We start from the raw sequence: 14,122 nt of genomic DNA on the forward strand, positions 1-14,122 counted from the left end.
GAGCACTTGATACTGTCCTTGACTGACCTCCTGAGGTCATTCAAAGCACTGACAAGCTTGTTAAGAAAGAAACATGTCTTCCAAGTCACATTGGTGTAGGGCCTTTCACTTTTGTTGCAATGTGAAATAAAAGTGAAAGTTGGGTACTTTAGACTCTGAATGTACTTCCTTGTTTTGATGTGCTGGGAAATACCTTAGCGCTTGCCAAGTGATTCAGGAATGTGCTGTTGTGGTGGTTGTTTTAAAAAAGATGTTTAATGGAAGGGAAAAGGATCTTTTCCTTGATAATGGTTAAATTTATGCTGTCTCATATTGTCTTATGTTAGCCTTTGCCTGCAGTGTTTTTGTTTCCTGTCTGCTTAATGTTCCTCTTTGCTTCAGTCTATTCCCAGGCCTTCCATCTCTTGCCCCCCCCTTTCATCATCGCCACTCTGATTTCACTGTGTACCACTGGTAGCCAAGATGGTATCCTCCAGTTGTTGTTGGACTACAACTCCCATCAGCCCCAGGCATTATGGCCAATGGCTAGGGATTATGGGAGAGCGCTGCACGTGCACACACAGAGACACATTCAGGGAACAGCTATTAGACAGCCAGGCCTTCCCAGACTCTCCTATGACAATGAATCACAGAGTTGGAAGGGACCACGAGGATCATCTAATACAACTGCCTGCAGTGCAGGAAAAATTTGCCCAACATGGGGCTGACACCTACAACCCTAATGGACCCTGGATATGCTAGGTGCTGAGCACTCAAGCAGAATATTTCTTGCTTGTTTGCCTGTACAGTCATACAGTTGCTTCAGGATGAGCGTTTTCGGGTTGCGCTCCGCAGCAACTTGGAAGTAACGGAACGCTTTACTTCCGGGTTTTGCCGCTCATGCATGCACAGACACTAAAAATGACGTCACACACATTCGCAGAAGTGGTGAATCGCAGCACGAGCAGATGCAGGTTGCGTTCGCTTCAGGATGCGAACAGGGCTCCGGAACAGATCCCGTTCGCATCCAGAGGTACCACTGTAAATCTCTGTAAATAAAGAGACTAGAAACTTGATTTTAAAAACAAAACAAAACAAAACAAAACAAACAATTCCTGAAGATTAAGGGCCAGAGCCAGGAGGACAGGTAAGCCACCACAGGGTCTTGGCCTGTGAACATAAGAATCAATGGTATAAATTTGATTTGAATTGCTATGTGCTCTGCCACCAGGAATGTTTAAGAAGTGCCTTGTTTTGTATGTCCCAAGCCTTGCTGCTTCCAAAGCTGCCCAGCAGACACATGGTTGCTTGGTCTTAACAGTGTGGCTGCACCTGTTTTAATAATTTCGCCAGTCAGTTGCTCTGATCTTCCTCTTTTCTTAGGAGCTGGACTACCAGAAGAGACGTATGCGGGAAGCTGGCGATAGATTTGTCCCTGTCATGGGCGACTTTATCACTGTAGCCAGTTTTAGCTTTTCAGAGCTGGAAGACCTTCTGAACGATGCAAAGGATAAGGTAGGAAAATGCTTTTTAAATGTTTGTTCTTTGAGACGGTCCTCCAGCCCAAAGCACATACCAGGCATGTAACTTTGTTTTCATTTTTAATGGGCTGTTGCACAGAGCACATATAGCTGTTCTTCACTGAGAAAGGAACGTCTGCAGAAATGATGGCTACTTCTTTTCCATGGGGCAATGGGTGGCTCTTTAATAAAGGTCTGTAATTATTGTTTGAATGGCACGTTTGATTAGACAAAGGCTATTAAACAGAAATGCTGTGATAATGCAACTTACCTGCAACTTCCAAATCTAAATACATCCTCCAGTTACAATTGGGTAGACTAATTTTTCATCTCCAGAACTAAGGTCCCTTCCAAATATCTAGCAGTGACCCTCTTTGCCAAGATGAGTTCAGTAGACCCAAATGTACCATTTGTAGGATACTTCTGGAAAGACAGGAAAGCACTGAAGAACCAAAACTGTGATAGCTAGCAAGGGTGCATATATTGGAAACTGGGGCTTGTATTAGCTTCCCAACGTATCACCTGGAGCAAAACAGACGCTTCTTTTCCACCTGATAACATTTGTGTTCGGAGAAAAGCATGTACATCGTGTCCCAGGAGGCAAATTGTAAAGCAGCAGGAGAGTAGACCTTCAATTTATTTGCTCCTGACTAGAAGTTGGCACAAATCCTTCAGTACCTAGGGTGGGGAAGAAACATAAGAAAACATTATAAAGGCACAAGAATGTTTAAAGGAGAACAAGTCACAATGTAAACAAGGTGTAACAATGGCAAATGTGTCCTGCTTTGCTAGTGTGATAAAGGCAGCTAATAGCACCAAGTAAGTCTGTTACACCTTGGCCCATTTTTTCTCTTTTATGTAAGGAGCTTGAGAAAACACAGGCCCTTTTGGTGTTGTGGTGGAACCTTGCCTAAGTGGCGAGGTTTCCTGATTTTCAGCCACTTCACATTACAGCTGAAGTTGGTGCTTTCTGTTATAAGTTGATCGCATCACATCACACCCCTGGATGCTTTGGACATTTATTGTCTCTGCAGCATGTGAAATGCCCCTTCTTTCGTAGGCTACATCATGTAGGAATTCATATTTTGGGGAGCCACTGTTCTCTAACTCATCCTTGTAGGACCGACTGTGTTTTGTACTAGAACCCTGATATCTACCTACTGGAGCTTGGTATAAAAGAATTCTGAGCCCAGGAGTTTGTTTTAAATAACAGATATGCATTGAGCTTACACATTTCTTCCATACAAAACCCCCCTCCAGCGGGGGGCGGGGTCGTTTGGTTGTTGCCTTTCTTAAACAATTGAGAGCAAGAAATCCTTGCTGATCTACTTCAGATCACCCAGAGACCCACCAGTAGATCCTAGGCTACCTTCTACTCAGCCCTGCTCTAACCCAGACACTTTATGAGCCCTTTAGCCTTGTGCTCTCATCCATTGCATTTGTTGGGGTTGTGGAAAATATTTTCCTGTGCCATCTGATGTACATCTGTTATTCACCTCACTTTTAGTTTGCTAGCGAGTCTGTTTCAAACAGTCACTGTGCACTATTAGGAACATGGCTGCTAGTGCTATTGTAGAGATGGGGAGAGCAGGACTCGGTTCAGTTCACATTGTAATGTGAACTTACCAGACTTGAACTTCCTGAAACAATATGTGGACCAAATGGCAGTTATCTTTTGAAATTAAAACTGCTCCAAATTTTGTGGCGGAGTTAGCCAGCCAAGTAACATGTACAAAAATGGATATGTTTAGGCAAATTATGCATAAAAATCTAAGTGAAAATAACATGCAAAAATACACATATTAGGGGAAATTGCTTGCAAATAAAAAAGTGCATTAAAATTTTGGATTTTCATGAGGACTTTTAAAAAAATCACAAACTGATGCAGAAATGTGGAGAAGGAAATTTAAGATTGAGAAAATGAGAAACAGAGAGAGACTGAAGTTGGCAGATTCTGCCATGAGGGGAAAGCCAAGCTGTTCTGATCTGCAGGGCAGCGCCACCCAGTGGTGCTCTCAGGTAATGGTGCTGCTGCCTGGGCCCAGCTTGACCTTCCAAGTGCAGCGTGTTTAGCCAGCTATTTAATCCAGCCCTGCTATCTTGTATCATGACACATGACAGGGCCTCACTCTCTACGTTATGTTGTTTCAAAATGTGCCACAGCCCAGCTCTGACCTTTTAAAGTTATAACTGTCTCTCTCTATGAGTGTGTCTGTTTTTCATGGCTAAGATGAGTTGCCTTGCAGCGTAAAAAACAAATGCAAAAAGGGGGTTTTAATTTTAAAAAATGGGAAATGTAAATGTTATAAAAATGAAATACACAGAGTGTTTTATCTGGCTTTCCTCAAAATTAATGTCCTTTATCTTAAAACAACAAGCCTGTTATTTCAAGCTGTCAGCTGTCTGTCTTTGAGCCCCAGGTTAATATAGGATTGGTTTGGATACTGTTCGCATATAGCACTTTGCTTCCCAGACCCGTCACTTTTTGTTTGGTTTCTCTTCATTAACAGGACCTTTGTTCTTGGGTTGTTTTCTTGCTTCTATTTCTGTCTGGATCCAGTGGCCTGAGGGAATAAAATATATAATGAGCAAGCAAAAGGGAAGAATTAAGGAAAGTTAGGCAAAATTTACATTTCCCTGAAAAGGCCTGGTGATAAGTGGGGATGCTAACCGAGCTCAGTTTCTAGGGTTGCTTAGTGGGGAAAGGGCATATTATCCCATACAGAAATCTCCTTAGCCAGGGCAGGAGCTCAGTGGTGGAGCATCTGTTTTGCATGCAGAAGATCCCAGGTTCAATTCCTGGCATCTCCAGGCAGGACAGAGAGAGACTGCTGCCGGAAACCACTGAGAGCCACTGCCAGTGCAGACAGTACTGAGCTAGACGGACTAATTGTTTGACTTGGTATATCACAGCTTTCTGTGTTTATATGTTCAGATTCTAAGAGCCTAAGGCCTTTCTCTTCCTAACACATCACTGGTAAAACAGACTCTCTTTTAATCACAGCTGAAATCTTCATCGGTACAGTGTGGATGTTCAGCTCCTCATGCCTGATAGGGTCCTGCCATTTAATACTTTCCCGTACTTGAGGACTAAAACAGTATCATTAAAAGCAAGAATGAAAGAGTCCAATCTAATGGCAATGCCTAGCTCTCTCTCAAGGGATGCGGGTGGCGCTGTGGGTAAAACCTCAACGCCTAGGACTTGCCGATCGCATGGTCAGCGGTTCGAATCCCCGCAGCGGGGTGAGCTCCCATCGTTCGGTCCCAGCTCCTGCCCACCTAGCAGTTTGAAAGCACCCTTAAGTGCAAGTAGATAAATAGGTACCACTTTATAGCGGGAAGGTAAACGGCATTTCCGTGTGCTGCTCTGGTGCCGGTTCGCTGGCCACATGACCCAGACGTGTCTGCGGACAGCGCTGGCTCCCGGTCTCTAGAGTGAAATGAGCGCACAACCCTAGAGTCTGTCAAGACTGGCCCGTACGGGCAGGGGTACCTTTACCTTTTTTTACTTGAGGACACAGCCGCTCTTCTTCTTCTGTTTTGTGAGAAAGGGCCAGACTACGGTTTATGCTTACCTCATATATGGGGGTGCTTTTCCTACCATAATAATATACCCTCCAACAATCCTCAGAAACTAGGTAAAGGCAAAGGGACCCCTGACCATTAGGTCCAGTCGTGACCAACTCTGGGGTTGCGGCGCTCATCTCGCTTTATTCGCCAAGGGAGCCGGCGTACAGCTTCCGGGTCATGTGGCCAGCATGACTAAGCCGCTTCTGGCGAACCAAAGCAGCACACAGAAATGCCGTTTACCTTCCCGCTGGAGCGGTACCTATTTATCTACTTGCACTTTGATGTGCTTTCGAACTGCTAGGTTGGCAGGAGCAGAGACTGAGCAATGGGACCTCACCCCGTCACGGGGATTCGAACCGCTGTCCTTCTGATTGGCAAGTCCTAGGCCCTGTGGTTTAACCCACAGCACCATAGGGGCACTCTTATTTTTACACCAGTAGAATGTCCCTAATTTCTGAGACATGTGAGGAATTCTGAGGTTTTTGCTGTTGTTGTTGTTGTTGTTGTTGTTGCTGAGATCTACAGATGAAGGGTGGCATGCAAATTAAATGAATAATAATAAATAATTTTAAATGTGGGGCATAGTGAGGGGAGGATTACCTCTTTCTTTTCCCAGCCCCAATCAGAACAGAAACCACCCAGCTTTGGGTTTTAGGTGTCCTGTTTCTAGGAACACCAGTATCACTGGCTTGTGGCATATTCACAGGGAGGGCCAAAGAGCAAGGTTAGGTCACACTTCATGAGCCAAGTCTAGGACAACAAGGGGGGAAGTCTGTACTGGTGATTTCTGCTTAGATCGGAGCTGGGAGAGGAGAAGTCAGACTTTTCTTACTGCATGCTACGTTTGCAGTAGGAAATGCACTAATCCCATGTGTGCGCCAGAAATTAAACCAATTAAAATAAACTAAGTAGTTATGCAGTATAATGCGTGCTTGACTTCCAAAGACTACCTCTGAGTTGTGAGCTTTGGAGAATCATAACATAGCCTAGTGAAGAGAAACAGATCCTGCAAAACAATAGTCCCTCAACACAGCGGGGAATGCCCATATCATGCCCCATGGCATGTGCTTTACAATGCCTGAGAACCTGAGCTGCAGGTTACCCCGCATAATGCTTAATCCAGCTCTGCGAATGAGAGCTTTCCATCTATTTGTGTTAGCTATGTCAGTATCTTCCAGTCATGTATCCTTTCCATCACTTGGTGCAATTTGTTTCTGGTGTTCCGAGGATTAAGAATCCAGGGTTTATTTTCATCCCAAACCGGATTTAATCATACTGGGGAAGGAGAATCAGGTTCCTGGTTCTGCTAAGCTAATTGAAGTGTCTCCCCACAGCAAAGCCAATCATGTCTGGAAGTGGCTGCATGCACATTTGCCAACATAATGTTCTCAACGAGAGATGCTTAATTCTAATTGCTATAACATGCCCCATCAATCTGTCACTCCGTACAATCATGTGCGCAGCTACTATTCTTGAACCAAGTTCCTTTTCAGCTTCTACTGGAGGAGCTCACAGCTTTCACTCCTCATCAAGCCCTGAGCTGCCTTTGGAGCCAGGAAGGGAATATTCTGTCCTTAACAAAACTGGAGCTATTTCTCATGCTCACTTTACTTTCTTACTTTCTTTCCCCACCCCCTGCTTTTAAAATAAAAATAAAAATAAAAATTGTGTGTGTGTGTGTGTGTGTGTGTGTGTGTGTGTGTGTGTGTGTATACCCAGATGTGCTTCCCAGGACCTGAAATTGCTCCATTCTCAATGGTCTCTCTGTGTTTGTTGAATCAGGAGTGCTGTCTCCACCATGGAAACTTCTTGCAACTGGCCAGTACGGACGGAGGCCAGAAGACTCAGAAATTCCACGATACTGTTCCTTTTAGCAAGAAAACACTCATGAATGTGATTTTTATCAACACTGAAATGGGTCTTGCTTTAAAAGCTTTGGCCATTAAGCCGAAGAACAGTGACAGTCATTGGGATTAAACACCTTTCTGTATATGGATCTGGCTTAATGAGCACTGAGGTCTAAATGGGAAGGAGCACAACATCTCACCCATCATGATGTAGAAATGCACTGCCTCATCCTTGTCCCCAATGATCTTCCCCCTACCTGCTGATGAAGGACCCCTGGTCCCCTCTTCCAACTGAAGAGGAATGCAAATAATGCGATTCCCCCATCATTATCTGATTATCTCCCTCTCTCTCTCTCCAGTGGGTGTTGGCAGCTACTGCTTTCCTGGCACACCATAAACAGGAAGCAACAGCAAAACTACATTTACTTTGTGTATTACAAAGCGAAAAAGCAGTTCCATGTTTCTGTGCTCATAGACTGAGGGTGTAATGACAGAATCAGGCTTTCTCCTGATTCATGGTGGGTTCTGGAGTCAAGGAACTGGGCAGGTGGGTATGCATAGTATCAGCAAGGAGCATTTACAGGATAGGGACAAAAAGCCATGAGTACAGAGAGAATTTGTTGCCAAGTGTTGAAACACGTCTGGGAAGCATTTCACAGGCAGCTGGGATCAACAGGATCCAATGAACAAGGAAGGGGGACCAGAATTCAGCAGGTTTTCTGAGCCAAGGCAGTACCAATACAAACCAGTAAGTCTTTATCAACCAGGGTTGCCTATACTGTACAGCCTTAGAGTCAGACACAGGTCAAATTTCAAAATGCTTTTAAGATGTCCAGGTCTAATTTCTGTGTTATCTAGAGCAACCACTCATTTCTTAGTCCTCTTCCCAAAATCAAACTGCTGAATATGCAAGTTACTGTGGAAGTAAATGATGCCTAGGTTGAGGTTTCATTAAATGATGTTTGAATGGCCAGATTTATAATAGTCACGAACCTCAGGCTTCCCTAAGAAAATATTAGAAATCCTAACCACCAAATACCTTTCCTCAACCTACTTTGGCCATTCAGTATGAGTAAAGTAGTCTATTTTTAGCCTGTCACTTAAAATCTTATAGGCATTAGTGGATGATATATTAATAGAATTGACTGACGTGTGCAGGGAAGCAGAACAAGACTGAGCAATCAAAGCCCTAGTCCCAGAATGGTGCTGTAGACCAGCTGTGAAACAGACTGCAGTCTGCTTGCAATGAGAAGAATATGCCCCTAGCAGAGAGGCGCTTGAACACACAAAGTTGTTGGTCAGTCAGAACATCTACATTGGGTAGCAGATAGTTTGGTTGTTACTTAGATTGATTTTACCTGTGGTATTGTTTTATTGGGAACTGCTTTGAAATTCTTTTGTGTTTGTGAAACGCTGCATATAAATTTAGCAAATGAAAATAAATATGGGAGTCAGTACAGTGGTACCTCGGGTTACATACGCTTCAGGTTACATACGCTTCAGGCAGTGGCGTAGCGTGGGTTGTCAGCACCCGGGGCAAGGCAAGTAATTTGCGCCCCCTAACCCGTGGATTTGCGCCCCCTAACCCTAACCCCCAGATGTTGCGCCCGGTGCAGCCCGCCCCCCCTGCACCCCCCACGCTATGCCACTGGCTTCAGGTTACAGACTCTGCTAACCCAGAAATATTACTTCGGGTTAAGAACTTTGCTTCAGGATGAGAACACAAATCGTGCTCCGGCGGCGCAGCAGCGGCAGGAGGCCCCCATTAGCTAAAGTGGTGCTTCAAGTTAAGAACAGTTTCAGGTTAAGAACGGACCTCTGGAATGAATTAAGTACTTCACCCGAGGTACCACTGTACCTAAAAGGCGAGGATAAACATTCCCTAACATCTTGAAATGGCTCAGATATTGGTAGAGTAAAGGTAAAGGTAAAGGGACCCCTGACCATTAGGTCCAGTCGTGGCTGACTCTGGGGTTGCGGTGCTCATCTCGCTTTATTGGCCAAGGGAGCTGGCGTACAGCTTCCGGGTCATGTGGCCAGCATGACTAAGCCGCTTCTGGCGAACCAGAGCAGTGCACTGAAATGCCGTTTACCTTCCCGCCGGAGCGGTACCTATTAATCTACTTGCACTTTGATGTGCTTTTGAACTGCTAGGTTGGCAGCAGCAGGGACCGAGCAACGGGAGCTCACCCCTTTGTGGGGATTCAAACCGCCGACCTTCTGATCGGCAAGTCCTAGGCTCTGTGGTTTAACCCACAGTGCCACCTGCATATTGGTAGAGTAGGGGAAGGCAAATATAAAGCTGTTCTTCTGAATGACAGCCTTGCATTTGTCACCATATCTAGTTTGGCATAATAGAAGAAGGATCTGTGGAGGGAAGAAGCAAGCAAGCAAGTTCAGAGTTTGGGTTTATTTGCTTTGAAAAATAATGGCTTAGCCAGTTTCGAGATGGAAAGGGAGCTGAGTGGCAGACAGTTCTTCTCAGGGTACACAGAGAGTGCCTTGCTGTGTTCCCTTTTGCATTTTGAGCATTTAACCATTTGCAGGAACAATCATGCCCAGTCTTGATGGCATCTCACGGAACAGAAATGTCCCCTGTGTTATCCTTGACCATGGCTTCTGCCATATGAAACTCTGCATTGCTTCCTTACATAAAAGGAAGCATAAGCCCACAGGCATTGCTCCAGCTTCAGTAGCACTGCAGCATAATGTCAGTGTTTGGGGGATGAGCGAATGACAGGACCCAAGAAACTAAGCAAAGCTGCCTGCAGTGGTAAAGATTTTGACACCCCAGGGAGATCACCATTTGTGATCTCAGATGAGATTATTGTGTCATTTCTTGTAAGTCAGGCAGTTTCCGGAAAGAAACTGTGGCAAGCTGGGGAGTACACAAGCAAGCTCAGTTTGTAATGCACACAGGGTTGCAGGGTTAAGGGCCTGTTATCAGGAGGATGCGCTGGAAAGGGAGATTGTACATTTTGTGCCCAACAGAGAGGCTTATTGAGGTGGTGAAAGTCATGTGTCATGAATAAGCTTGTTCATTTCTTCAACTGCTGTGAGGACAAAACTATCGTGTATCTCATTATGTCCATATCCATGGGGGTGTGGAGGAGAACCAGAATGGCAGGGTCCATGGAGTGTATTAAAAAATGGAATATTTAGCAGACCTAACAAAAACAAATGTAGGAGGGAAGGACTGGTGAGAAAAAATTCAGTGGTTGCTGTGATTTCACCAAATTAAATCATGGCTGCATTGTGACAGATGCATTATCAGTTGGCAGCTACCAAATGCTTCTTTTAGCCTCTGCATTCTCCTTATAAAAGAATGAGAGTAATGACTCCACACTGACCATTCTTATTTACTACCCTCTTCCCCCCCCCCCACTCATCAACCACATGGTCTAGCCACTGTTTCATTTCTCCTAGGAAACAACCTTTAATATTGGGTGTGAGGTCTCAAAATCTCTGTATCAAAATGCTGTGTTGTTCCTGTAAGAGCCTCTTAATTCTGGCTTTGCAGGTAATCAGGAGGGAAAGAAGTTGGGCAGAACCTGGGTGCAGTTTAACCGTTGTCACCGCCGCCACCAGCATTTCTGCACTGGGATTCAGAGTTGAATTTAAACCTAAGGTGTTGACGTACCTGACCTGCTTTGTTGTTGTTGTATGAGTGTGTGTGTGTGTGTGTGTGTGTGTGTGAGAGAGAGAGAGAGAGAGAGAGTGCACAAACCACTGCTCAAGCCTCACAACTGACAGCCTCAGTATCAAATTCTTACATTCAAGTCAAAGCTTATCCCAAACTCCTTCTGGCACCCGTTTGCTTGTTCTAGGAGAAATGTTGCCACCAGTTCTGGCTCACTTGCTCATTACACCAAATAAGCAATGAAGCATGGTGCTTGGCAGATACTGGCAGCCACTTTATTGTGTCTCAAGATGGCCTCATGATGAACGAGAGCTGAAGCCTTAGCTGCTTCATGCTTATTGTGTGGCCTGCCCTAGACTTTGCTAGCCCAGCTCTCCAGACTGGTGAAGCAAAGGGACCATTAAAATGACAAACCCAATCCCTTGGTCTGCTGGGCATTGATGGGAATCTTCACTAGCAATAAAAAGGGGAAAAAACGCATTTCACTTCATAACACACTTGTGCCTTTTCTTTCGCGTTCTAATTGCAGTGTGTCTGTGTGTTTGTGGTTTTTTGTTTTTTAAATAAATCTTTCTTCCTTTCCCTGACAGTACGCCAAGGCGCTGAAGCACTTTGGAGAGCATGAGGGGAGGATGCAGCCAGATGAGTTTTTTGGCATCTTTGACACCTTCCTGCAGTCCTTCACAGAAGCCAAACAAGATCTGGAGAATATGAGGAAGAAGAAAGAGGAGGAGGAGCGGAGGGCACGCATGGAAGCCATGGTGAGGAGGACTCAAGTGTGTTGGAGCAAAAAGAGAGCTTTCTTCTGGGAAGCATCTTGGGAAGTCTAAGGACAGTGTGTGCTGAGGGACATGTCTTCCCTCTGCACTCCCACACACAGTGCGGCCAGCTGTCCTGCACCATTGTCCCATCTGAGCTCATATCCTGCCTGCCTGTTGGCCTCTCATTCATGCTCTTTGCCACAAACCTTCCTTGTCCCACATGCTCTGTGTGGTAAGACTCTGTCCCTCTCGCCCACCTTTCAATACCACAATGTCTACATGCTAATAAGAGACAATGCACACTATGCTGTACAGACAAGAATGAAAATACAGTGGTACCTCGAGTTACAAAAGCCTCAGGTTACAAACGTTTCAGGTTACAAACTCCGCTAACCTGGAAGAGTTACCTCGAGTTGAGATCTTTGCCCCAGGATGAGAATGGAAATCGTGTGCCGGCAGCGCAGCGGCAGCAGGAGGCCCCATTAGCGAAAGCGTGCCTCTAGTTAAGAACAGTTTCAGGTTAAGAACAGACCTCCGGAACAAATTAAGTTCATAACTAGAGGTACCACTGTACTGGCTGTTTCCAATGAGAAACAGTGATAAATACCAAGGGAAGGTTCTACTGTTTGCCATAAGAAGCATGGAGAATGAGCAAAAAGAACAATTCATGATTTCCATTGAATTAAATTTTAATAATAGATTAATAACAGAATTATTATTATTATTATAGATGATGAAAGGTACTACATTCCATTGTTTGCATTTAATGGCATGACATCCCCTTTGACCTCTCCTGAGTCCAGTGCTTCAGCCCTCGACACCAGAAATAGAATCTGGCACAACACCAGCCCTGTGGTTCTAGCTCTCAACCACTCCCCTCCCATTTCTGCTGGACAAAATGTAAAAATATGGGAAGTCCAATTACAGATCTCCATGCATACAGCTGGGGCAGACTGTTGTCTGTTACCTTATGCAAGAAGACACCTGCCATGCAATTGATTTCTTACTTGCTGTCTTCCAAGAGCTATTGCAAGCTGCCGTTTGGTTTGGTAGAGCCGATTCCTTCAGCTGTGTAATGCACCAATTCATTCCCTTTGCTGATTCTGCCTCTAGAGCGCTAATGTTTGGATCCCCGGGGGTTCATGTGAACTGACCTCCCTCTCCTAACCTTACGGCTTTCCCAAGCCTGAGAACAGTTCCTCAGCATTCTTTTGCCTTGCTTCATGTTGCCAGCACTTTAACCCTAGCAGTGATGGTCACTCCAGCCTTGCTAAGAATGAGGACTGCTTTTCCGAGTCCCCTGTGAAAACACCCTTGTTTTCTCCAGCTTAAAATGAGCTGTGGGGTGATGTGGGGATGTAGGTCTATTTTGAAGAAACTCTTTCCCAGTGAATTAGTATGCAGCTGTGCGTGGTTTAAAATGTCATGAGCCCATAAGTGTGAAACAACAATAAGGAACAGTTTTAGAAGTGTTGAAAGGCAGACTGTCCAACACACAACTGGAATGGGAGGAGAGGGCAGATCCCTGATTTTCAGGAATGAGAGGCACTGGCAGGTCCTCTGTACTGGAATTTAGGAGGGGAACAGTGGGGGACAGAAGGACTGTGTGTGGCCAGGGGAAAAAGAAGCCCTGGGGTTTCTGGGTCACAACTTGGGATATATTCCTGACTCCAGTGAAATCAGTAGGGTGTTATCTACTGAGTTCAAGTATAGTCAGGGTCACATTTTGACACCCACTTCCTGTGTGGGTGGGAGGAGGAATGCATTTCTCTCTGTCTCTTCCTCCCAAACATTTAATCACACAGGGACGGCCTGGATTTGAGGCAAAAGGTCCTGCTTCACTGTTTATGTTTTCATCAGCAAGAGTCACATGACCCCCAAAGCGACTTTCACAATCACTGCTCCTTTATTCACGAGTTGTCACACGGGCTTTTATAAAACTGACTCATAAGTGGATTGGGGCTTCCAGCCAGAACATTCTCTTTCAAAGGGGTTCCATGCTCACTTTCATTTGAGATCTGGCCTTAAAGGAATGCCCCCTTGCTTTCTGAACTCATGGGGAAGATATCCTGGGCTGCCACTTCATTTTTTTTTTTTTTAAATATTTACTGAAGAATTTCTGCACCTTCAGTTTTGTAAAAGCTGCCAGAGTGACCAATCAAGCAAAATCATAGAGATTATGTTTTAAAAATCAGTTATGCAAAATCGTAAACATGGTTCATGGCAGTAGAATCCCTAAACCAATATATAGCCTTCGTTACTAGTAGGCACTGATACCTTTATCTTCCCAGAATTCCTCTACAGCTATCCCCCCCTTTAAAGCTAAGTTGATGTCTATCAGTACGTCTAGTAGGAGTGAGTGCTATTGTCTAACTGTGCTTCTGTGTGAAGAAGTACCGTATTTTTTGCACCATAACACTCACTTTTTTCCTCCTAGAAAGTAAGGGGAAATGTCTGTGCGTGTTATGGAGCGAATGCCTACGGATGGCGGGGGATCTGCTGCAGTCGTGAGCCCCTTCCTTCCCTCCTCCGTGGCTTGCTTTGAAACAGCAAAGCGGGAGAAGAGCCGCTGAGTGGGGAGGAGAGAGGGACAGAGAGCCTGCTTGCTTTAAAGGAGCAAAGCAGAAGAGGAGAGGAGGCTTCTCCTCTTATAGCCCTCTTCTGCATTATTAACAACATCCTTCTCCACCCACCCCACGTGTGTTCCTTGTCCCTTGAGTGCATTTCCTTCCCTCCCCACTTAAAGTGTGGTTACAAAGCACGGATCCACATGGATCCTCAGGATTTTTGCATTGGGCTACCCCA

General features: G+C 45.1%; 1 protein-coding gene across 6 annotated transcripts in view; it reads left to right on the forward strand.

The window, feature by feature from the left end:
* The window catches only part of DAAM2 (dishevelled associated activator of morphogenesis 2), a 220,789-nt gene that overhangs the window by 200,237 nt on the left and 6,430 nt on the right, over positions 1 to 14,122 (forward strand). For all 6 annotated transcript variants that reach the window (XM_081854131.1, XM_081854136.1, XM_081854135.1 and 3 more), the window contains 2 exons: positions 1,363 to 1,494; positions 11,147 to 11,317. In XM_081854131.1, coding sequence (XP_081710257.1) covers positions 1,363 to 1,494; positions 11,147 to 11,317 — 303 coding nt within the window. The remainder of the gene's footprint in view (positions 1 to 1,362; positions 1,495 to 11,146; positions 11,318 to 14,122) is intronic.

This window comes from Podarcis erhardii (genome assembly GCF_964252035.2).
Source record: "Podarcis erhardii genome assembly, chromosome: 3".
Taxonomy (NCBI): Eukaryota; Metazoa; Chordata; class Lepidosauria; order Squamata; family Lacertidae; genus Podarcis; species Podarcis erhardii.